General features: G+C 39.2%; 1 protein-coding gene across 3 annotated transcripts in view; it reads left to right on the top strand.

The window, feature by feature from the left end:
- The first annotated feature begins 6 nt into the window (after positions 1-6).
- Positions 7-25,056, top strand: part of MAN1A2 (mannosidase alpha class 1A member 2) — a 132,143-nt gene continuing 107,093 nt past the window's right edge. For all 3 annotated transcript variants that reach the window (XR_795100.2, XR_002117709.1, XM_010718173.2), the window contains exon 1: positions 7-331. Coding sequence is in view for 1 of the 3 variants with exons in the window: in XM_010718173.2 (XP_010716475.1) it covers positions 24-331 (308 nt within the window). In the remaining 2 variants the exon portion in view is untranslated. The remainder of the gene's footprint in view (positions 332-25,056) is intronic.

The raw sequence follows: 25,056 nt of genomic DNA, 5'->3' as shown, positions 1-25,056 counted from the left end.
GCAGCGCGGCCGTGAGCGGCAGGATGAGCGCTCCCGCCCTGCTGCCGCTGGCCGGGCGCAGGCTGCCCGCCCTCAACCTGGGCGCGTCGTCCTTCCCTCACCACAGGGCTACACTGAGACTGTCGGAGAAATTCATCCTGCTCCTTATCCTGAGTGCCTTCATCACGCTGTGCTTCGGGGCGTTCTTCTTCCTGCCCGACTCCTCGAAGCACAAACGCTTTGACCTGGGGCTGGAGGACGTGCTCATCCCTCACGTGGACACCAGCAAGGGGGGCAAGCACTTGGGAGGCTTCTTGATCCACGGGCAGGGGCACGACGAACACCGGCACAGGTGGGTGCCCGCGGGCTGCGGGGCTGGGCTGGGGGAGACCGCGGTACAGAGGGCTCCGGCTGTGGGCTTCTCGTGTTCTTTACGTCTCCCCCTCTGAGAATGAGGTCCTCTTTTGTTTGGCGGATGGAAAAGTTAGGGCTGCTTATCGTGACTGGCGAGGCTGTCAGCTAGGGACGTTCCGTCGATGTGGCTATGAAAAGTAAGAGCCTTTCGCATGTTTCCTGTGTCTTCCCAGCATGTAGTTTTCTTAGTGCTATTCTGTCTGCCCTTATGTTGTCTGGATGTATGCAACGATATCAATTTTTTTTTCCCCAGGGTGATTTAAATTGTAGCCTGGCTAGTGAGGGCTGCAAGGATCTGAGCTCTTCTGTGGTGCCAGTGGTTATTTTCTCCCTCTAGTCAATAACCAGTAGTATCGTTCGTGGGGGAAACTGTGTGTGCGTGGGGGGTTGCATTATGGTATTCGGAGAGAGAACTTATGTGACTTCAAAACTGCTTTTTAGTAGGTTTTACTTGCTCAAGACATTAGCTTGTTGGTGGATAGTATAAATTGAAATCCCATCTGGTAAAGCCTCGGAGCTTCAGCATGAAATCTATCAACCTATGATATGCAGAAGGATGTTGAGCTAGTGTAGATGGCATAGCCATCCTTTCTGGCCCTTAAAATCCATTGATATAATGTTATTCCAAGCAATTGGAGATGTCTGCAGTGAGTCTTCTTAATTGTGTTAGTATGAAGAAATCAGAAATAAAATAGTAGTTAACAGTACCAGTGATCAATGGCATCCTGGTGGTAGCTTTTTGGGGCCACCTGAGGCTTTGTGCAGTGCAACTGTCTCAGTGTTCAAGACTCGGTTATGTGAAGCTGTCTTCAAAACTGAGATTCCAAAACTTAAATGCAGGTTTTGCGGTAAATTTGCTTCTAATACACTTTAGTTGCTTAAATCACACCTTTGTGTAAGATCTCTCCTTACTGCTAAAGATGTGTAAAATGTGGTGACAATGGGTGAAAGAATATTTGCTTTTCGATATTTCAATACAGTGGAATTTAAAGTGCTGGTAATATTCTTTCAAGAACTATTTAAAATAAATCCTGTTGACGTGATATTAGAATTTCTTGAAAGTTACTTGTGTAGATTAAAAGGGAGGAAGGGGTGTGATTGCCTCTTTTTATTAATCTCTTATCGGCTACAAGGTCTACCTGAATGCTGTGGTATTTTTCCTCATGGTACCTCTGCTGTTGGATATCAGAGTTTATCATGAACTCTTTCTCCCTGACTGAAAGGATATGGATGCTTAAAATTTAACAAGAACTTCTTTTGTATGGGGTGTTAATTGTTGGTAGAGTTAAATGTTGCACAAAACATGAGCTTTAGTGATCTCTAAATATACTGTTGAAGTTCTCATTTTTCATTGTCTTTTTTTTTCTGGTGATCTCATTTCTTAGTTTCCCCAGTCACACTAGCGCATACTGTCAAAATCAAGTTTTAAAATAGAAAACAGATGAAACAAAATGGTCAAAATTAGGTTTTGAAATAGATACAGATGAAACAAAAAGGAATTCAGCAGCAGTTTTCCAAACTCCAGCTGTGGCTGTTGTGCCTTATGTTGCCCAGTAGATGGGCCATAGAAGAAGGAGTTTGTTAATGCTGGCAGTTTTGAAGTGGTGCTCCAGATTAACCTACTTACGTGGATTCTTTTCAGGGTTGCTTTTTAAGTGTGATAACTGACACTGTGAGAATATACAGGTTTTATTTCACAGATAGATAAACAAAATGTGCTTAGCTCTGGTAGTAAGTTAAAAACAGAGTCCAAATAAACATTAAAAGCAGTGGTTACTATGTCATTGGTTGACTCTCCTATAGTTTCTCTATAAGCTGTGAATATGTACTTTTCCCCACCCCCATCCAGAGTTGTTTCTGCCATGTGCAGGTTTTATGACTACCTTTTGTGTTGCAGTTGAGCAAAAAATAGGTGCTATTCCTATTATTTAAGACCTGCAAACCACTAGAATACGCTAAGCATATCTTAACTACTTAGAAATGCTGTCTACTTACAGGAAACTTGTGGGAACACTGTATGCATTGAGAGGTTAGGTTATGTACTTTCCTTCTGGAGCAACTTCATTGGCTTGTTACCTGATAGTGTTATCAATAGATATTTGCTTGTGTGGGGGTGGCATGGTGACTGTTGTCCTGTAAAGGAACACAATTGCCTACTGACGTTTTCAGTGTTTAGTTACTGCGCCTGGATCTTAGGGATCTTGACAATGTGCTTAGAAAGCAGAGGATGTTTTAGACAACTTAGTTTGGGATGAAGAACTTTGTTCAGCTTACCATCCAGGAGTAAAGCCAAACATCAACTTCTCTGTAGGTGTTACTTTTTGGATAGTACCGGGGAGTTGAAGCAAAAGATCAAGGTAAAATAACCTACTGGGTTACTGCTCAATGTGTGCACTGTGATGTAAAGAGTAATAATAAATCGATAAGCTTTTTGCAGGAACTGTGGGACTTGAGAAGAAACCGGATTACGTGTCATTTATACGAGATATGCACTTTATCATGAAGTGATAGGTGTGTTTTAGTGGTTAAGGAAAAGTTTATTTGGTGACAGTTGGTATTGATGCAACTGATATTTTGGGTATTGGAGGGGCTGCAAGCTAATGCTTATTTTTTAGCCATATATTTCAGGGGAAGCTCTTTACATGTTCTTCCAGGCTAACGTGTAGGGATGTTGGAAAGGTTTGTATTGTAAGATCTTGCCTTGGAGAGGAAAGGTGAGGACTTACGAAGTTAAGCACATGCCTGTGCTTCTTAAAAATCCATTTAATTTCCCCCGGATGAATTTCTCTCTGTTTCAAGTAGGATATTGCAGAAGTTCGAGAATGAGAGAGGTACAGCTTTGAAGAAAACAACATTTTTGCCAGACAAACTTCTGTCGTTCAAAATTTGGGAGAAGTGACATTGTTTAACACCATGTGGTAAACTTATAAATCTTCCCTGCCACAAAAAAAAACAAACCACAAAACTCCACCAAAAAACAACCAACAATAAAAACCCCCCCAACAAATGCTTAAGTTGCTTCTCACTTCACAGTTTCTTTCCCACTATTTTAGGTACTTTATTCTTCAGTGCTATCTGAAAAATAGCTTTGGAACCAAACTAAAACATTATAGTTTCTTGACATTTAATATAAACAAATAAGAATGCAGTGACCCTGTAATCTCAATATATTATATATTTCAAAAAAAAAGTTTATCTTTAATAAGAAATTTGTGAAGCTGTGTGTTGAGCTGCTAAATTGCTGTGTATTGCTTCAAGTCATGATTCTTGCCTGTGCTCTCCTGTCAGCAGCTTGATAACAGGTGCCAGTAATGCAGCTGAGCACTGCTCTGCCTTGGCCTTGCTGTGTGAGTGGGTACACATCAGTGTAAATCACTGTTCTGTGAAGCTAAGGTATATTGGCTTGTGTGTTATGCAGAAATGATAAGCTCAGCAGTTTGACGTGGCCAACTGTGCGTCAGCAGCTGGGTGGCAAAAGTTTTAAAAGCATTCTTTCATTTCTTTGTTTTAGGCTAAGACAAGGGAGGTTTAGGTTAGATATTAGGAGGAAGGAAGTTCTTCACACAGAGTCGGGTCACACACTAGAACAGGTTGCCCAAGGATGTTGTGGATGCCTCATCCCTGGAGGCATTCAAGGCCAGGCTGGATGTGGCTCTGGGCAGCCTGGTCTGCTGGTTGAAACTAGACAATTGTTATGGTCCTTTTCAACCATAGGCCATTCTATGATTCTGTGAATCTTTGTTGCTTGATTTCTGATTACCTCTAAAGGGCAGTAGCTGCTACTGCTGTATTTCTCAATGGTGTAAGTAATAAAAGTGATTGTGAGGAGGCTTCTTTGTGCTTTGAAATCATGCTACTAATCTTAATTTAAAAGACTTAATGTGGTTCCTTTGGCTTCCCTTACCTTCTGTGGTCTATGTGGCTTAATTAGACATAAAAGTGGGTAGAGGAGTAAACTTAACTTCTATTATTCAGTGTGATCTGTCTCTCTTGTCATCCTCTTCCTTGCCATCAAGAAGAAGCTGCATAAAGCCAACTTCTGCTCTTCTCCCCCGTGTGTGCTTGAGACACAGGTCATTAGTGCAGTTACAAGTATTGGATGTAGTGAATCAGAGAACTTGCTTTTTCTCCTGAAAATTCAGAAGCTGCTGTAGCCTCTGGGGCTAATGTCATAGTCCATCCAGTTTCTCTTAAAATGATGTTGAGCCTGTTGTCAGAGAACGCTGTGTGATGTCGTACAGTATGGGTGTCAAGTGCAAGCTGAGGTGCTTTGTAGAGAAGAGAGGGCTCCCAGAGTACAGGACATGCAGGTCTTCCTGGTGACTCTGATGGAGCTGAAAAGCACAGGAAAAGTGAATTCCAGGTTAGGGGTCAGAAACATTTGTATTTCTAGCACGGAGAAGTTCTGTCTTGTCTCAGTCTTAACTAATAAAGGTTTTGCAAGAATGCAACTTCTGCTACTTTTTTTTCAGTTGGAACTTCTAGTAATCAGTGTTGAGAAGTGATGCTGGTGTTTGAAGACTTCTAGAAGTCTGTTTTCTTTAGATTTCTTCCACCTTATACCCTTAAACTTGATTTTTTCCTGAAGTTGTACTGTGCAATGGGAGAGGAGGTCCCCTTTTGTCTTATTTTGCAAGGTGCTGAAATAAGTGCATGTAGTAGGCTGAGAAATGCTTTCATCTTTGAATTACAAAATGCAAATTCCAGACCATCTGTATAGATGTCCTTCCTCCTCCTCCCCCCCCATCTGCTTAACAGCCTACATCAGATGTAGAGTGCTTCTTTCTTTGAGTTATCATGCTGTACTCCAGTTTGACAAAGCATTTCTTGCACCATGGAAGAGAGTTGAGAGCTTATTCTGCAGTTCTTTCCGTTAAAAAGAAAGAAACAACACATTTATCCGTGCTTTGTGTGCATCCTGGAAAACAATTAGGTGTGGGAAAACTGCAGAAAGCCTGCTTGCTGGATGTAGGCCAACTAGTGGGTGGGAAGCAGCAGCACTTTGGAATTTCATAGATGGAAATATCTGAAGAATTGTAATGTGAATGTGGGTTACTTTATGGTGTTCGCAGTGTTATAGGCAGTAGTAAGCAATGTGGGCATGGTGTGCCCAGAGTTCTTCCATTTTTTTGCTATTGTGAGTATAATATATTAAATATAAATATTTCAGTGTTTCTCTGCTGGAAGTTGCAGGCTGTTGCTTCCTTAAAGCAAGTGTATGTCAATTTAATTACAACAAGACATCACCAAATTTGTATGTGTGCATGATTTTGAACCAATTGAATGGAATCTTAATATTGGCAAAGAAGAGGGAAGACCTTGAAAATTTTACTGCTCTTTTATCTTACTGCTTTCAGCTTGAGTAAGGGAAAATTTGGTATTGGTCTGTACGTGAAATGTTTGAGCGCTCCAGCATCGTATTTTCAGTTGATAATCCTTTTAAAAAAATTTCATTACTTCATAACTTATCTCTGAATTTTTGTGAAAGCGTATGTTAATATTTTACCTTAGAGATGGTTAGAAATTTATTTTTCCTCCTTTCTTAAGTTCTTCCCCAAGAAGCCTCTAAACTTCAAAATGTGATCAGTGCCTACTTCACTATCCTGTACTGTTGTTGTTGGTTGAATGTTCAGAGAAATTTGGTCTGATGCTTAGAGAGTTACTTCTCACAGCAAAGACAAAGTAGGAACTATAATGCACGTGTTTATAGCTTGTGGGATTTGTTCTTTTGCCTCTGTTTCCAGTTGTGGAGTCAGGTGAGTGCTATAACATGTCTTAATTTAGTACTTTAACACTTCATTACTAAAATTTAGAGGTTTTTTTTTGAAAGCTAATTGCTTGTAAAAAAAAAAAAAAGAGGAGTGTTCAACAAGCTAAAAGGGACAACAAGCAATGGGAAAAATAAATATCCCTTCCACACCTCCTTGAACTTTGAAATAAGAAGTCTGAGGGCTCTAAATGCAGCATATGATTTTAGCTTTTTCAAAGCACCTGCATTTACAATGTAATTATGTCCCTCTGATTTGATCTATATGACTTCTGTCTTTGAATTTCAGAATTCAATAAATAGCTTTTATTTTTGAGTACCTGACCAGGTTCACTGGTGTTTCCAAAACATTTTGAGAAGATACGCTATAGGCTATGTGTTAACTTTCTGTTCTAAGTTGTAAGCTGTTCTTTAAGCTGTCTAGCTTTTGCTCTTAAGCAAGCAATGTGTATAACATTGTGCTGTAGGTTCACCCGTAGTGCTGACTCTTCTTTTCCCTGTTCAATCTTTTTTTTTTTCTGTAACTTCTATGGGAAGCAGAGAGTGACCTATCAAAATAGATAAATCTATTTACTTGTGCATATCTAATTGCTAATTGTATGAAAGAGAGACTGTAATTAGGGACAGTGTTGAAAGGAAGAGCCCAAGAGTCATCTATGAAACCTGATTAGTTATGCTGGTCAGTCTGTCTGGATGTGTTATAATGAAATCATCAATTGGTCCAGATAGCTGAAGGATACTCACACACAAAGTGCTGGACTACTTTAGTTCTGCTCCTTGCAGCATTTCTTTGTCCAGATGCTGATTCTTACTTATGTTTCTGCCTTGTTGCCTTCAGTTTTTTTTGAACGTTTTTAAGAAGCAGACTCATGGACTGGATTACCTTGTAATATGGTATTCAGCTTTGTTTGATTTATATTTTATGTACTTTCTTTTACTTGTTATTTACCTCTTAAGCCACTGGAAGATGTTGTAAATGCTTCTCCAGCCTCTTGCCATAGCATCTCCATTGAAGCTTACAGTGGACAGGGAGAAAGTCTGAGGTTTTCACCTGGCTTGATGTTATGCAGCCTGCTAAATATGCTGTAAACAAAGTCATCTACAGCTTAGAGGGAGCACATATGATGAAAGTACTTTCTTGCTGCAACAAGACTTAAGAGCTCTTAAATAAGATTACTAACAACTGTAAGAAAAAATGGTAATTCTCACATTTAATGTATGCTGTTAGCAACCAGCAAGACACTTATAAGATCATAATCATCACTGTTCAGGTTTAGCACTGTTTGTAGGCCAGAAAGGCATGTGAGGTTTACACAGGCAGGCTGCTTGGGAATGTTCTCCTCCTTACTGCCCTTCTCCTAAAACTGGTGGCATGTTCAGACAGTTGAAGTGTACAGTCAGGCCACTTATAGGCAGATGACTGTCGGTGAGTCACACTAATCCATTTTGCATTCTTGTGATACAATAAAAGGTAATTGCAAAAGGTGAGGAAGCGACCTCATTTGAGGGAGTGGCATATCCCTTTAGTCTTGGGAATGGGAAGATCATGTTTGCGGTGTTAAGAGTAACTTAGAGAATATCCCATTTCCTCAGCATATTTTTCATGTTGTTATCTCCAGGAATTTACTGCATTTTTCAGTATTTGCTATTTTCATTATGGAAGCTAGGGATGCTGCTTTTGCTCCAGAGTACTTGCATTCTTTCTGTAGTGTATTTAAATTTTAATGCAGATCTGTCTGCATTAGTGCTTCCTGCTTGTTTTCACTGTTTTCATTGCTTTGTAAAATTAGATATTATTGATGATTTCAAAATAAAACTTGAAACAACACTTGCCACAATCTGAACTTGTGTGGGATGGGGAAAAGTAGTGGCAATGTGGTTTCTGAGGAAATAAGGAAGTTATCTTTCCTAGATAAGATGTGGTCTCTTCTACCTCGTCAACCCTGTGTGGTATAGAGCCCCAAAAGTCTCTTTATTCTGTTGAATCCATGTTCTGCAGTCACGTTTTCTGGTATATAAATTCAGATGGTCTTTTATTCTATATTCAGATGAACTTTTCTGCTGTATTGGGAGATCAGAATACAAGAGCATAGGTCAAAAATCTATGGAGACAAGAAATGGGGGATTCTGAATAAACAGTAGTGGAGAAAATAATCTAGTGTGTTAATACAATTTACTTACATTTGCAGAATTTCGCAGAATATTTTATAAGTCTTAGTAAAACAGTTGTGAGAAAAAATGGTGTGAACTAATTTGACTGAGCATCTTTCTAGTGACCTTTTAAATCTTTTGTTAATCAGGCTTATCTTGAAAGCACTGAGGACTGTTATACTCTAAACTTAATAATTGCAGATGATGCAAGTATATCTGTTTTCCCAGTGCTGTAATTGCAAATCCTTAGTCTCCTAAAGGCACCTGTTTTGCTGTCATCAATTTCTGTTTGAGTGGAAAGTGTTGTTCAAATTATTAAATACCTCTTTGGACTGAATCCTGAACTGCAATATACTATGATCTAGAGAAGAAAATGCAGCAGAAGAATAAATAGACTCTTCTGCATCATAGAACTTGGATTTTACAAAGGGAAAGTTTCATACAGTTAATTCAAGCTTGTATATTTTGTGAATAATTTCACATTCTAGACAGTGAAATCCATGGCTATTTAATGAAATCTTTGAGAGAGCTACAGTCCTGTAAATGGGGAAGTTGAAACAAATGAGAGATTTTTGCGATTTGAGTTAAACAATTTTTTAAACTATATCCCTATATCTAATACATTACTCTATTTTAAATCAATTATTAATCTGAGCTGCTACATATTGATATTAAATAGTTTAGACCAGCTAAGTTGCATCTACTAATTATACTAAGTGAATCAGATCAGTAAGATGAGAATTTTGCATAGTATAAACATCTTGTTTGTATGGAAGAATAGTAATTAACACTGACGGATCAGAACTTAACAGTTATTGCCATGCAGGCATATTCTTAATAGTGATTTTTTTGTTTGTTTGTTTTGAGTTTTCTGTCTTCATCCTGAGACTGATACCTGTGGAAGCCTGCCAAGCTTTGTGTTGATCTCTGATACTTACTAGGGCTGCTTTGAAAGTAATGCCTCCTATTTTGGCCAATGGCATGCTGAGAAAGTGTTTTATAGTTCAAATGTGCTCTATCAAATATTGTTACGCTCTTTGTATCTTTTGTAGTTTCTGTGGAGATTAACAGTATGTAAACTGCTCTATGAAGTGGGTTGTTGCCACTGTCACTTCAGTATTCGTGTGTAGAACTTTCAAACACAGCTAATGAGGTGATTGATATTGTATTGGGAGTTTTTACAAAGAACTTCCCCTGTAGATTATAAATCTGTTGCAGCTTTTTTGTCCTCAAGGTCTTAAACAGAATGGGAATAATTCCAAGAATTCATTAAAAAAGAGTCTTTCAAAACAAATAGACAACAAATATAAGCAAACAAACAAACAAACAAAAAAATCTCACCAAATATGTTCCTGTCCCCTCACCCAAAAACAAAAGCAAAGCAAACTCAAACCCAACGAAAACAATTAAACGGCAATAAAACCCCTCAGTATATCAAATAACACTGTTTATCACTCTCTGTATAAATTGATCCGAAGAGCACTGAAACTAACCAAACTAGTGGAATAGAATCTGAAATCACTCTAGCTTTTACATGGCCTTGTGTTGGCACTGCAACAGTTGATAGCTGCTTGCTGGTTAGAGCAGGCTTTGGGAACAGTTTATTGACTCACAAAGTAAAATGTCTAATGGTGATTTTTGTTCCTGTGTGTGTTTCTGAACCAACAGAAATTGAGATTCACGCTCTGCGTGTGAACCCCAGCTGCTTGGTTTACTGTGTTTTTTTAATATATCTGTAATTTAATATGTTTATTTTTTTATAAATGACTTGATCACTAATTTTATTCAGATGGATGCGCTATTGTAGTTATACTTCGCGGCTTGCTTGACAGCCCTTTTCCCCTCCTTAAATGTAATTTACCCAGAATAGCATCTGGCTGTCACACTACAGTGGAACTAGATCATCCAGTCTACTGCTATTACAAAGAAAAATGAGGCTTGACACGTTTGTGTCAATTTGGCTAGGTGCCTGACTGATTATGCTCAATGAAATATGTGACGTTTCAAGTGGTCATGTAATGTGCAGGAACAGTTGCAGGAGGAACATCCGGTGCTGCAAAGAAAATGCCAGCTTTACTGGTTCTGAATGGCTCAAGTACTGACATGAGTTACCTGATCAATTCTCGGTTCTTGTCCATTAAGGTATAAACCAGTGCAAATTTTTTTGCTCCATAAATTGCTGAGGGTGATCCTGCAGAAATTTAAAATGCAGTTGAATTTAAAAGGAAGAAAGTCGTTTCCTTGTTTTGTTTTTTTTTTTCCTATAAAAGTTTCATTCAACAAGTAAACAAACTAGCAACCATTTCCAGTTCCAAAGCGAAGTGTGTAACTTTTGGGTAAGTCATAATTACTGTGCTTTGGTTCCAGGAAGTCCTGGTTTGTTTTGAACCTTGCTGACTTCATAGCATGAATTTTTTAGAAAAAAGCAAACTGTAATGTTGTCTAATATTCTACTAACTGGAAAATGCAGAAATATAAAACATTATAAATACTCCCTAAATCTGATACACTGGTTCGTTTTTTCCATCTGCCCTATTTCCACTCCTAAGGATGAATTCTGGATCTTGTACAAACCCTAAGTAAGGCTCTTCCTCTGTACCATGAGACATTGATTTAAGATGCGTCAGACACAGCCTCACCTTTCCAGCTTTCAGGTGGATTCAGTAACGGTTAACATCAAACGCCTTCTGAGATTTAAAAAACTTTATAATCATGTTTTGCCAGGGGAGATTCAGTTTGGATGTACTGCTTTTTCCAAAAAAGTGGTCAGGCACTGAAATGTGCTGTCCCAGGCAATGGTGGATTCACCAATCCTGGAGGTGTTGAAGGAATGTTTAGATGTTGTGTTGAGGGACACCGTATAGTGAGAACCATTGGTGATATGTGGGCAGTTGGACTGGATGATCTTGTCTTTTTTAACCTGGGTCATTCTATGATAAATGGCTAGAGCACCTGTCCTGTGATGACAGGCTGAAAGAGCTGGGATTGTTCAACCTGGAGGAGAAAAGACTCCACAGAGACTTCACTGTTACCTTCCAGCAGTTTGTAGGGGTAGACAGTGACAGGACAAGGGGGAATAAAAGAGGGGCAATTCAACTCAGTGGATAACTTCTGTTGGACTCTGATAAGGTGGTGAGGCTGAAACAAGCTGCCCAGAGAAGCTGGGGATGCTCTATCCTGGCGATACTCAAGGCCAGGTCGGATGGGGCCCTAAGCAGGCTGGTCTGGTGGGTGACAACCCTGGGCATGGCAGGGAGGTTGGAACTAAATGGCTTTTAAAGTCCCTTCAAACACAAGCCATTCTATGATTCTGCATCAGTCTTGAGCTAATGAAACAGATTTTAATTTGATCTTTGACTCCAGCTGTTTAAGCTGCATTTTGTTGTTGGGAATTTAGAAAACTGTATTTTAAAGAGGATGAGGAGGAGGAAGAAATCTGACTTCATATAGTGGATCTGTATGTGACTATAATAAGTAGAAAAAACAGAAGACAGCCACTGTATGAACAGTATGTAGTACACACAATCTGAAAAATCTGAAATGATTATACTGATGAAGATTATTCAATGATCAAATTGCTGACTGATTTTAGAGCTCTAACTTTTCCACTATTTCAGTTGTGTGTTCTGGGCTGTAATACTTCAGTATATTTTCTGCTTTGGTCACATCAGAAGTAGTTTGTAGCTAATTCATTTGTTGTTACATATGTCTAGCACCTTTATATTTAGTCTGTGAAACACTTAAATTATTTCCATGATACTGGAAATAGCACTGATAGCTGCTAACATTCCATTGCTTTAGTTTAATTTACTAACTTTAAAATAGTTTTGTGAAAAGAATCAGTTACAGTTCTGGATGCTTGTACTAGATATGCTACTGTACAGTCTTTTCTAGATGTGTATCTTAGCGATACATTGCCAATCATTTGTTGTATTTTGTTTCTGTTGTTGTATTCTGACAGTACTTTTATTGCAGATGTATATGAACCAAGATTCACTTAGCTGTTCCCAAAGAATGCCAAGCCACCTTTTGCAAATGCTGACTCAGTTGTAATCCGTAAGAGTAGTTCACATCACTATTTCCTTTTCTGTACCTCTGCTGCATTCTGTTGCATTCACCAGAATGATGTTAAGATATGTAGCTTGTCTATAGGTCAGTAATTACTTTAGATTCTGTGCTGGATTTGACTAACCTAAATGACTGTCAAAGATATTGTTTACCCAATTGGAATGGCTGTTTATGCAATTGGGAAGTTGTTTTTCTCAGTGTGAAGCTTATTGCTTACATTCTCTGCAGTTATCCCATATGGAAGAAAACTCTGTTGCATAAATTATGGTATGTCTCCATCCTTGGGGGTGTTCAGAAGCTGTCTGTACCTGAGCTGGCAACCTGCTCTGTATGGCCTTGGTTGAGCAGAGGTTAAACCATATAACCTGCAGGGGTCTTTGCCAACCTCAGTCATGTTGTTCTGTGATGAAGACTGTATTTGTGGTCTCTCTTGATTGAAGGGGGAAAAAAAAAGCTTGCTGTATTCATAAATGCACTGAGTTTTGTGAACATTGAGTTGTTGCGTATGATTTTATTTTTTTAATGGGGAGTTGCTGATCCATTGTTGCTTTTCTGGCCTTTTGTAATAGAAAAAAACTTCACCCAACTATCTGTTTCTTGAATCATGACTATGTAGTTTATTAGCAGGGTGGATTCTTATTAAAAGCAACTGTAAAGCTAAGTAATTTGTCATACACCCTTGTCTTTCATCCTCTGGTTTATTGACAAGATATAAAAACTTTTTGAATAATAAGATGTGGTTTTGTTCTATGGATCACTTCAAATTTGACAGTTTTGATTCTGTTTCAAGATATTCCATTGCTTTCTTTTATTATGGGTTTGACTGATTTGTCAAGTAGAAAGGTATAAAGATTTGCTATTCTTCTAACCACTCCTAGAGGTATGGTATGGGAGAACTTTCTATAGAGTGTTTACATTTTAATCAATCCAGTATAAAAAATATATCCACACTGCAGTCTGTCTTCCTATATAGAATCATTACGATTGGAGAAGACCACTAAGATCGCCTAGTCCAACCATCACCACCACCATGCCCACTAAACCATGTCCCACAGTGCCGTATCTGCCCTCTTCTTGAAAACCTCCAGGGCCAGTGACTCCACTGCTTCCCTGGGCACCCTGTGCCAATGCACCACCTCTCACTTTCCATAGGATATTTGAAGCACTGAGTGAGTAAAATAGTGTTATGGAAGTATGGCAGCTCATGTTGGTAGAACATCTGTGTGAGAGTAGCTGCTTCTATAGCACTTTGCAGAATCTGCCAGAGGGATTTCTGTACAGAGACATGTAGTACCATCTGCTTACCTGAAAGTTTGCCATCTGTGAGTCTGCTTTAAATGCTGTTTGCTGCTCTCTCTGCAATAGCCGTTGTTTGTGTATTATTGTTAGCTGTCAACTTATTTTATAGTTGAAAAATTGAGAATTTTTAGATTAAGAAGATAGTCATATCATGGCTTTTGCTTTCTCCAAATGTTTTTCTTCAATTTGTGAGTCTTCGGGTTTACTTTAAGAGACTGAGAAGACTCACAGTTTAAGATACAGGAGCTACCATATTTATTCTGGTACTCTTTTGAACACAGGCAACAATAATGAGGCATTGCTACAACTCAGAATTCTTATTTCTACAGTATGGAGGATGGGAAAAGGTAACCAAGTACTTGATTAGGAAACAAGAACGTAGAGGGGGGAGTGTAAACCAGGGCTAGCAGAGAATGGCCCTGGTAGTGATGAGAAGGAGCAATTAACTTTGTTCTTTGTAAGCTGGTAGTGTGAACTGCACACAACAAAATAAAATGAGATGGGGTGGCTGTGTAATAGTGACTTTTGCTTTCTTCCCCTTTTTCCTGGAGTAATAAAAAATGAACATTGTCTGAGGTGTAATAGAAGGTGGGCATTAGTTGAGGGGGAGGTACCAGAGGCTAATGGGAGCAACACTTGAGAAAGGAATTATTTGAAGCCGGTTGCTGCTTAGTAAGACGTCAATAAAACTTAGGGTGGTAGGGAGTTGGGTTATGGAATGGAGGAGGTAATGTCCTTGGGATAAACTCAAGGAGTGGAAACTAAATGTGATGACTGGGGAGGGAATGATGAGATAATGGCTGTGTAAGTTTGTCTGCTCTGTATCACTTGAGATCCTTGAATATGCAATTCTGTAACACTTGAAGCTCATATTGTGTTCTCCTGTGTGGTCAGCCTTTTAATCAGTCCTTGCTCTGAGAGCAATGTTTGGGCATTTGGCCAGCTAGAAGACCTGGTTTGATGTGGAGTGATGAGTGATTGGCTGAAGGAACTGGGTTTGTCTAGCCTGGAAAAGGGAACGCTGCGGAGGGACCTCATTGTGGCTTTCCACAATTTAAAGAGTTTATGAACATGAGGGAAATGAACTTTTTGTATGGGTCGATAGTGATAGGACAAGGAGGAATGGTTTTAAACTAAAGGAAGGAAGATTTAGATGTCAGGGGGAAGTTCTTTACAGAGAGAGTGGTGAGGTGCTGGAACAGGTTGCACAGAGAGGCAGTGGATGCTCCACCCCTGAATGTGTTTAAGGCCAGGTTGGATGGGGTCCTGGGCAATCTGATCTAGTACTTGATCTAGCAGTTGGCAGCCCTGCCTATGGCAGGGGTTTGGAGCTTGATGATCCTTGAGGTCCCTTCCAACTCAAGCCATTCTATGATTTTTCAGTTCAGTCTGATCAGTTCAGCAAGTCTGACTTACTTGCTTTCTGATCTCCTGAGAACCTGCATAGGGAGTAAGGGATCTTGGTTTTGTAGGGTGACCAAAGCTCTGGGATGTAAAGTGGTTTGTACCGAGATGATGACCTACACAAGGATTACTGAGTTATAATATTAATTACCTAAAACAGTGTTTGAGCAATTATTGTTGATCATATTACTAATGCTGCAGTTCTGTGTAAGCAGCATTTAATAAATCCACGATGTACACGGATATGCAAGCATCATTCACATGCTGCTTGAATTGATGCTATAAAATAGCTCCTTTTCTTCTCATTGCAGCAACACCAGAGAAGTTTCTGTATGCTGTTCGGAGCAGGTTCCTACGCTGGTGGTGGGCAACTGCCTTTCATGCAGGGATATGCTTTCACAGGTCTGTGTGTGTAGGTTCTTTGCCTTGAGTATACAAAAAAGGCTGTGTCCTCCCCTACTGGAAACTGATTCAGTGGATGGGTCTTGTCTGAGACAGCCAGGAGAACTTCCCGAAACTTAACCTGCCATGGCTTGTGCATGTGTTAGTGGTCTGTGATCTAGGAGTTGTGTGAGTTGTTCAGTCAGTTCATCTGTCTTACCGTGATTTTATTTAGTAGTTGTCAGCTTCTAGCAGACCCCTGCCTTATTGCTGTTGGCAATTTAATTTCATTTTTTTTGTTATAATAATCACCTTAAAGCTACAGTGTGCACATTGGTGTCTGGCTGATCCTGTTAAGGGGAGGCTGTATAGACTTGCCCACGGAGGGAAGATTTCTCCTACTTCTTTCACCATGTTAGCTTTGACTGTAATCTGACCCTACCATCAGCTAACTCAGGAAGCTAAACCCATGCAGAAAAACTTAGAACAAACCAGTGTCCAGGACAGCACTACCAAGCCCCAGATAGTCTCCTGTGCTGAGTTCATCAGCCACTGACACCAGAGTTGGTGTGAGGTTGAGTAGCACTTTGTGCTTGGCATTAGCCACGTATTAATCATCATAAGTATAACGTGGAACTGTAGTCAGTCCCACTTTTTACCCCTTCCTATCCACCTGCTGCAAGCTGATGTGTGATACCCTGTCAAGCTATTTTTCTCTTCCTCTGCTGTTGACCTACAATAGTAACTGATAGCAGGAGGTTGTCATCTTCTGTTAGCTCAAACGTTATGGACATAAAGCTCCACCCTCACAGTTGTGAATTGCTGAGATGTTAAAGTAACTGTCATACTTCTCAATGATTGCTGCTTGTTAGTTTTCAGATAAATATAAATATGCATACACACATCTGATTGTGTACAGCAAGTATGTTTTGGCACCCTGTTTTTCCTTTCTAGTGTCTCAAACTCATTTCTTGAGATTACTTATTTTACATTTCAGAAAGTCAGGTGGATATTACTGCTCTATGCAAGTGTTTTAGTTTTTCACATTGAATTAGTATTTTAAACTAAATAAAACTTTCAATCTGATTTTAGCAAATTAAAATAAAATTGAACTCTTTCCAAATGTGAGAATGAAGATGCTGTCTTTATCGCTCTGCATGGGAGTGATTAGAGTTAGTATGTTGTTGCTTTGTGCTCACTTCTGACTTATCTCCTTCAAAATTTCATGTACAAAACTGGCTTATGAACCTGTTGTCCCATCTTGACGCGTCTGTCAGGGGATGTAGCTAGTGGAGAGTGTGAAAGAGTAGCAGGTCAGTACAATAGGGCTGATGGTGCAGTGCAAGCTTTCCAGAGCACACACTGAAACAGTCACTGGTGCTTCACAAAAAAGGGATCTATGATTCATTTTCTTTAGGTGAAATGTCATGTAAGAATCACATTAAAAAAAAACAAAACAACAACAAAAACAAAACAAACAAACAAACAAAAAAACCAAAAAACCCCACAAAACAACTATGGCTTTCCACTCTAGAAAATGTTAAGTGGTGTAGGAGGTGCTGGTTATGCATGTGTGCATGAAACTTTAATGTGGCTCTACATGTGTAGGACAAGGTGCAAATTAAGGTATAGTGGAAACCTGTAATCTTGTAGTTCCTTGGTTTTCAGGTGATTGAGTCTGTTTTTAATCTAAAATTAGCATCTAAGTCTGACTAATCTTGGGATTCTGTTTAATGTGATATCAGGCAGCTTGAATAGGTTTGTGGTTATGCTGAGAAAAAGTTTCCATCAAAGCAAGTTTGTCTCGATCATTCTGAAAAATGTGTATGTACTTTTTTTCTTGTAGAATAAAGAAAAGCAAACAGTGAGGATTGTAGCAAGTTGATCTCTGTAAAACTTGAACTTGATATTGAGTGGATAATACTGCAGTGCTTTGTTGTATTTTGTGAGAACTTTTGTGATACAGACCTGAATGCACCACTTTTTTTCTTCTTGGCTTATGTTTGTGCCTTTTTAAGCTTATTTACTGGATGCTTACTTTTGACAGTAATAGCAAGCTGGGCGTTAAGTGATGTTTAAAAACTTGATGCTGTGTAACAGTAAAGCTCTGGTTGCTTTTGCTTGAGGATATGTTTCAGTAACTGATCTGTGCTACTGACAACAGTGGGACTGAATTGTCCATCCTATATATAAATATGCTCTTTTGTAAAGATGTGTTTTTAATGGGAAACAGATGTTGCTCAGCTGTTGTATGAGAAACCAGTTATGTGTAATTGCTTTCTCAGTGTCTCAGGACCAGCTGTGTATCATTCTTTGATCAAACTCTTAAGTCTTGCAAGTTGGGAAAGAATCTGTTTAGTCTGGGGAAGAGGAGGCTGAGGACAGACCTTACTATTCTCTTCAAATACCTGAAAGGTGATTGCAGGGAGAGTAGGACTGGTCTCTTCTCGCTGGTGACAGGATGAGGGGAAATGGCCTGAAGTTGCACCAGGGTAAGTTTAGGTTGGATATTAGGAAGAACTTCCTTACAGAAAGGGTTGTTAAGCACTGGAATAGGCTCCCCAGGGAGGTGATTGAGTCACCATCCCTGAATGTGTTTAAAAACCATTTGGATGTGGTGCTCAGGGACATGGTTTAGTGGAGGGTTGTTAGAGTTACGGTAGTATGGTTAGGTTGAGGTTGGACTTGGTGATCTTGAAGGTCTTTTCCAACCCAAGCAATTCTATGATTCTAGTCTAGCATGCAGGATGTTTGCCTGTTCTGTGTTTAGTAGTCTAAATACATTGCTATATACATATCTAAACTTCTACAGCAACACCTGGATAGTGGGTTAGAGTGGAAAATTCTGTAGCTTGACACCATTAATTGAAATAGACTTCTGCAGCTTAGAATTAATTGCTGCTAATTTTCTGGTGCATTTTGTATCTTATGTCAAGATAATATGCATCCAGATGCTCATTTCTAACTTCTTTTCTGGCCAAACTCTTTTTTCCTTTTCTGTTTCTTTTTCTTCTAGTCCACTGGAAATGAAAATCCTATGCTCCAGTCAATATGGTGCTAGGAGATGGGATGTTTTATATTCTTATGTAGGGCACGTGGCAGCATTTCTCGGATTCAGGTTTCATGACAAAATACAAAGAATTCTTACCTTTCTTAGTTTTCTAGTAAGACTTAGACTTTTGAATATTTTTTTAATGAGACTGATTCCTAAAAATATTTTTTATATTATTAATAAGTGTTTTGACTGAGCCTCTGCACATTAAATTCGTATATAGTGCCTGTCTGATTATTTTTGCCTTGAGGCAGATCTAATTGCATTAAATTTTGCATCATACAACAGAAAATAATCTGAAGGAGAAGTTTTTAATTGAGCTGTAGTGTTTGAAAACTACATTATTGTTGAACTTCATGCATCCATTGTTTTTTTCTAACCTTGCTTTTTTGAGTGACACTGAGATGCTATGCACAAAATAGAGCGAGTTTGCGTACACATTGTTGAAAGTGTTTAAAGTAGTTTTTAATTTGTTTGTTCACTGATGAAATATTTGTTAATTGCTGTTGAAATGGGAAAAAGAACAAAACCGTATATTCCTGCAACTGTTAATCTGGTTCTTCTGAAAAACCTGTATGAGCTGATACATGAAGTTTCTTGGCTTTTACAAATATTTAGCCACTATTATGAATGTAGTTGCTGGGAGCTGTTCGCAGAAAATCTCTGCCTTTCTTCACCAAATGAAACTTTAGTAAATGGCTTTCTAAGCACCTGAAAGCACTGTGATAGCCTGTATGGTCAGCTTGAATTGACAGTACAATGGGGTTTTCTGGCTTTTAGTTTTGTGGTGGGCTTGCTTTTTGTGCTTAAGGGATGTGCTTCAACTCGTCAGCCCCTTCTGTGAGTTGTTCAGTCTCTGTCTTTAAAATTCTAAATATATTCTTCAAGAGTTTTGTTTGTTCTTACTCCGGAGCTGCTTACAGAAGCACTACCTAAATCACAAGAAGGAGGAAAATAATTAGGTAGGGATAGAGAAAGAACAGCAAGCACTGGCCTTTAGTGATCACCCATGGAAATGAGTGAATTTAACTAATAAGTGAAAATTGGTCATTTTTTTTCTTTCCATCATGCCTATAGAAATATGTACTGCCAACTAACTTACTCCATTAAAATTACATGGAAACAAGGCAGAACAATTTATGTGTAGTTGAGTTCTGGAAAAATAGAAAAAATGCTAGGACATGGACAATCTAGACAATGATTTCTGCTGTTGAACAGAAAATGTGGGAGGAAGATGAAAAGTTATGGCTCATTTGGCTTCAAGGTGAAACCCAGCTGTCTGCAAAGAAATGTCAGAGGCTGAGGTTTTTGCTGAGATGAGAGCATGTCCAGAATGGGATTATGGCCCAGATTCTTGGTCTAAGAAGAAAAACAAAACAAAAAACAAACAAACAAAAAAAACCTAAGCATCACTGGGAGGTGTTGGTTTCTTCTGGGAACTGATGACAGGACATGTGGGAATGGCTATACCAGAGGGGTTCAGACTGGGCATTAGGAAACATTTATTTACCATGAGGATGGTCAAACACTGAAACAGGCTTTCAAGAGAGGTAGGTGGTGCCCCATGTCTGTCAGTGTTCAAGGGGAATTTGGACAGTGCCTTCATCAGCATGCTTTAACTTTTGGTTAGTCCTGATGTGGTGAAGCAGTTGCAGTCAGTGGTTTCTGCAGGTCCATTCCAACTGTTCTATCACTTATTGTTCACGAGTGAAAAGTTTGTTTGCAGGAAGCCTGTGTACAGTTCACGAGGGGTTATTTAAAACTAAAGGAAGAACTCCTGTATCAATGTCTCCTACCACAGCCCAAAGAATCTGACTCATGAAAGTGAACTAGTGCTTAAAATGGGATCTGTATCACTGAGGAAAACTGAGGAAGCAAGCTAGCAGAGGATAGCTTGGTATGAATAACAGTGAAGTAAGATGGGATATAGGAATGCAAAGATTATAGGGAAGTGCAGTGGAAAGACAAAAACTTCTGAGGAGAGAGGGGTAAAGGAACTTGAATAAAGAAGCTCTGATTTGTGGTTGACAAACAGTACTCATGTCATGTGCAAATATAACCATCTGCTAGAAATAACTTTCCTGTCACCTTTGTCTGAAAGGAGCCACTGAAGAAACCTGCACTTTTGGTTAATTTTCTGGGCAATGGGAGGCAGATGTCTAACTAGTGGCCTTGCATGGCATGAAGGTGTGTTCTCCGTATACTAGGAGATCATGATGGGCTTGTAATGTGTGTGGATGTTATAAAATTGTACATAAGGCTATATATATGCATATATATAGCCTTATATACATACATATATATAGCCTTATGTACAATTTTATAAATATATATATATATAAAATATAAGTATGTTATACATATATATTTATATATATAAAATTATTGCTGTAAGCCTAGAGGGAAAATAAAGTTCTGTACTTAGCATGTAATGTTTTTGAGGCACTGAGTCAAAAACTTGTTCTTGTCTACCCATCTGCTGAGAATTCAAACAATAATAAGTGTTTGTTGTCTTGCTTTAGTAACCCAATGCTATTCTTCTGTGTGTGGGAGAACAGTTGCTGGTGGCCAGTTTTCCCTACTTGGCTTAATTTTCACTTTGATTTCTTTAAAAAGAGAATCTTGACTCCTATAAACAAGCTTGAAAGCATCTTTGTTATGAAAAACTGGTCTGCAAAAAAACCAAAACAAACAAAAAACCTGTTTTGTCACAGAAGATAGGAGAGACTTATATTAAAATTCATCCCGGTATGCGAAGCTTTAGTGACTGCTCTCTAGAAGGTCATACCTCATGCGTATTTGTAGTGCACTGTATTATTTGCTGATTCTGTTATCAAGCCTTACAATTTACGACCACCTCTGAATGACATTTTGTCTGCTTGTGGAGACTGTGCAATGCTCTTGCATAAGCAGCTGCAGTAGTTAAGGACAGTAAGTGTTCAAAAAATGTGCACCTGTTTCTGGTATGCCTTTGTTTCAACTCTTTGAAAAGGTAGATAACAGCAGGACAAAGGGAAATGGTTTTAAGTTAAAGGAAGATTTAAGTTGGATGTCAGGGGAAAGTTTTTGCTATGAGAGTGGTGAGGTGCTGGATCAGGCTGCCCGGAGAGGTTGTGGATGCCCCGTCCCTGGATGGTTCAAGGCCAGGCTGGATGGGGCCCTGAGCAGCCTGGCCTAGTATTAACTGGGGAAGTAGGTGGCTCTGCCTATGGTGGGGCGGAGGGGGGGGGCGAGGGGGGTTGGAGCTTGATGATCCTTGAAGTCTCTTCTAACCCGGGCCATTCTGTTGGGTTTCAAACTTTTTATTGGGTCTTTTTATGGTTCTTTCTGGCCAAAAAATGGTCTGATCACCAATCCTTTTGATATTGCTTATTTTAAAGTGGCTACCAATGTAGTTTCATGGTATTTGGACCTCTCTATTGTCTGGAGACTGTAGGATAAGCTGTTGGGATCTAGTCTTCTTCAACATCATGAGTGACCTAGATGAAGGGATTGTATGTACCCTTGAAGTTTGCTGATGATACAAAGCTGGGAGGATGGCTGTCACACCAACAGGCTGTGCTGTCATTCAGCAAGACTTGGACAGGCTGGAGAGTTGTGTGGAGAGGAACCTTTTGAGGCTCATCAAGGGCAAGTGTGTAGTCCTAGACCTGGGAAGGAATAACAGCATGCATCCCTAGAGGTTAGGGGTTGACCTGCTGGACAGGAGCTCTACCAAGAAGTGTACCAAGGGTGTGCTGGTGGACTACAAGATGACCATGAGCCAGCAGTGTGCCCTTGTGGCCAAGGTCATGGTATCCTGAGGTGCATTAAGAAGAGCATGGCCAGCGAGTTGAAGGAGATGATCCTTCCCCTCTACTCAGCTTTGATGAGGCTGTATCTGGAGTACTGTGCCCAATGCTGGGCTCCTCAGTTCAAGAAAACAGGGAACTGAGCCCAGAGGAGGGCCACAAAGATGATTAAGAGCCTAGAACATCTCCCTTGTGAGGAAAGGCTAAGAGACCTGGACTGATCAGCCTTGGGAAGAGATGACTGAAGGAGAATCTCATCAATGTTTATGAACATCTTAAGTGTGAGAGTCAAGTGGATGGGGCCAGGCTTTTTGCAGTGGAGCCCAGTGGCAGGACAAAGGGCGGTGGGTGTAAAGTGGGACATATGTAGGAAATTCCATCTTAACATGTGAAAAAACTTCATTAGTTTGAAGATGACAGAACACTGGAACAAGCTGCCCGGAGTGGCTGTAGAGTCTCCTTCTCTGGAGATATTCAAAACCTGCTTGGATGCTTTCCTGTGTAACTTGAAAGGAACTTGCTTTAGCAAAGGAATTGGAATAGGTGATATCCAGATGACCCTTTCAACTGCTATGATTCTATGATTCTGTGTAGCCTTTGTAGCAGCTTTTGCTTTAAGTAAGCTTTTAGACTATTTTTCTCAAAATGCTCTATAATGTTCTAGTTTGGTAGCATCCCCTGAGGCACGGATGTTAGTTGGGTATGGAAACTATTTGACATGTTTTGATATGTGTTTGTTCTGCAGTTGTTTCTAGTCTTTTTTAAACAAAGTGAGGTATGTTCTTTGGTCTTCTCTGAGGTCTCTCTTCTTTGAGTATCTGAGTGTAATGATAATTGCACATATTGACTTTCTTATACTGGATGGGAAGCTTGTTGGCATTTGAAGGCCACTTTGGGGGTAGCAGGGAGTCTGAATTGGTCATGTTTCCAGTATTTTCTTCACAACTTCATTGTATTTTCACTTCTCTTGTATTGCTTAAGAACTCAGAAGAAATGTGATACTCATTTTCAGCAGTGTTTTTTTTCCAATAATGTCTTATACTTCAATATATTTGGTAAAATATATCTTCAACTGGAACATGCAGTGACATTTCTAGCAGCTCAAGCTGTCCATCACTGGTAATTGCACAGTGAATATCTGTCTGCAGAAGAAGCTCTTGTACTGTCCTCTGTAAATTCCCTCAAATACCTGTTGACATTCTCCTTCATCTCACTGTTTTCATATGTTTGTCTCAAAATGTCACTTTCTAGAAGACTTTGGGCTGATCATACAGTTAGTGCTAGAATTTTTCATCTCTATTGAATCTCTGCATGTTTTCTTTAAGCACATATGTATTCTGCTGAGTGAATGAAGGAAAGAGTGCTGTAATTCCAACTTTTTTAATGAATCTAATTGAATTACAGTGCTGTAGGAATCGCAGGAATTCCGTACATTTACTTAGTGATAAAAGTGGTAACAGATGTGAGTTCAAAACTCATTTTCTGAATTATAGCTGTTTCATGCAGCTGGAATCTGGAAGTAGGTGAGCATGCCAGAGTGATGGAGCTTTATATTATTACTGTTGGATTCAGCACCAATTACTTGTCCTAGGACTGAGAATTACAGGGAAGGATAAAGACAATCTTCATAGTACTCGATCTTGCTAATGCGGACTTGTGATCTTGCACAAAGCACATCACCACAGTGACACATTTCCCTGAGTTAGATTCACTGTAGATACTCAGACATGGTTAATCTTCTACGCACGTGCATGTTAACCCCAGGCTTTACCAAAAGGTCTTTTATCAGTGAGAAAAGTACGCTTATTTTAAAGCATCTTCTGCAAACTAGGTTAATGTGGATGTACAATGGATGTTCTTTTTATTAAGTCCCGAAAGGCATACAATTATCATTTTCTTATAAAAAATCATGTTTTTCAATGAGGCTGATTCTTTGGAAGAAGAATTTAAATGTGTTAGCAAAACCATTAGTAGTTCTTGACAGAAGATAGACTGTATCACTGGTCTGCAGAAGCTGCGTTTTGAATAGGAGAAACATACTCATAAATACATCAACCGCTCACTGAACGTTTAAGAATCAAAACACTCTAGAAAAGCTTTCAGGACTACAGATTATGGTTTCAAACTTAAAAAATTGGTACACATTTTCAGCTTCATCCATTACTGAAACAAGAACATTGCTGCCACATTAGAGTATGAGCAGCTTTTACATAATTGCGAGACAGTTACTCTCTTCCACAAGTGGGTCATGGAAAATGTAAAAGTCTTTATTTTCTCTTTTTATGATAGTGTTTAGTAACTCTGAAAGTTGTTTCTTTGCACTACATTTGAAGGAATGAAGGAATGTTAACTGTTCAACAGTATTAATGAGATTGAATTTGATATAAAGAGGAGCTCAGTCATTTTACATCGTTTAAGAGAAACATGAATGTGCCATGGATGATGCTTCTAAAAATGGCTGAAGAACTTCAGTTTGAAAGCCTTTCAGTCAATGCATTTGTTAAAACATTGCGTTGTGTTTATCATGCTGAAATATAAGAAGGTAGCAATGCTACTATTTTTCTTTTCTTAATGCAAGCCTAATAACACTTAAGAACAAACTAAGTGCTAATATGACAGTTGGTGTAACAAAACTTTTTGCTGAAAACATTCATGTTATCAAGTGATGTTGGATTTTGTTAAACTGAAAACTAAATGTGCATTAAAAAAGTCCTTGAGCTTTTGTGAACTGAAGGCTAGAGCCAAGAGAT

Source organism: Meleagris gallopavo, chromosome 1, assembly GCF_000146605.3.
Source record: "Meleagris gallopavo isolate NT-WF06-2002-E0010 breed Aviagen turkey brand Nicholas breeding stock chromosome 1, Turkey_5.1, whole genome shotgun sequence".
NCBI lineage: Eukaryota > Metazoa > Chordata > Aves > Galliformes > Phasianidae > Meleagris > Meleagris gallopavo.
Note: the sequence above shows the minus strand (reverse complement) of the source record. Positions and strands in the feature narration are given on the sequence as shown.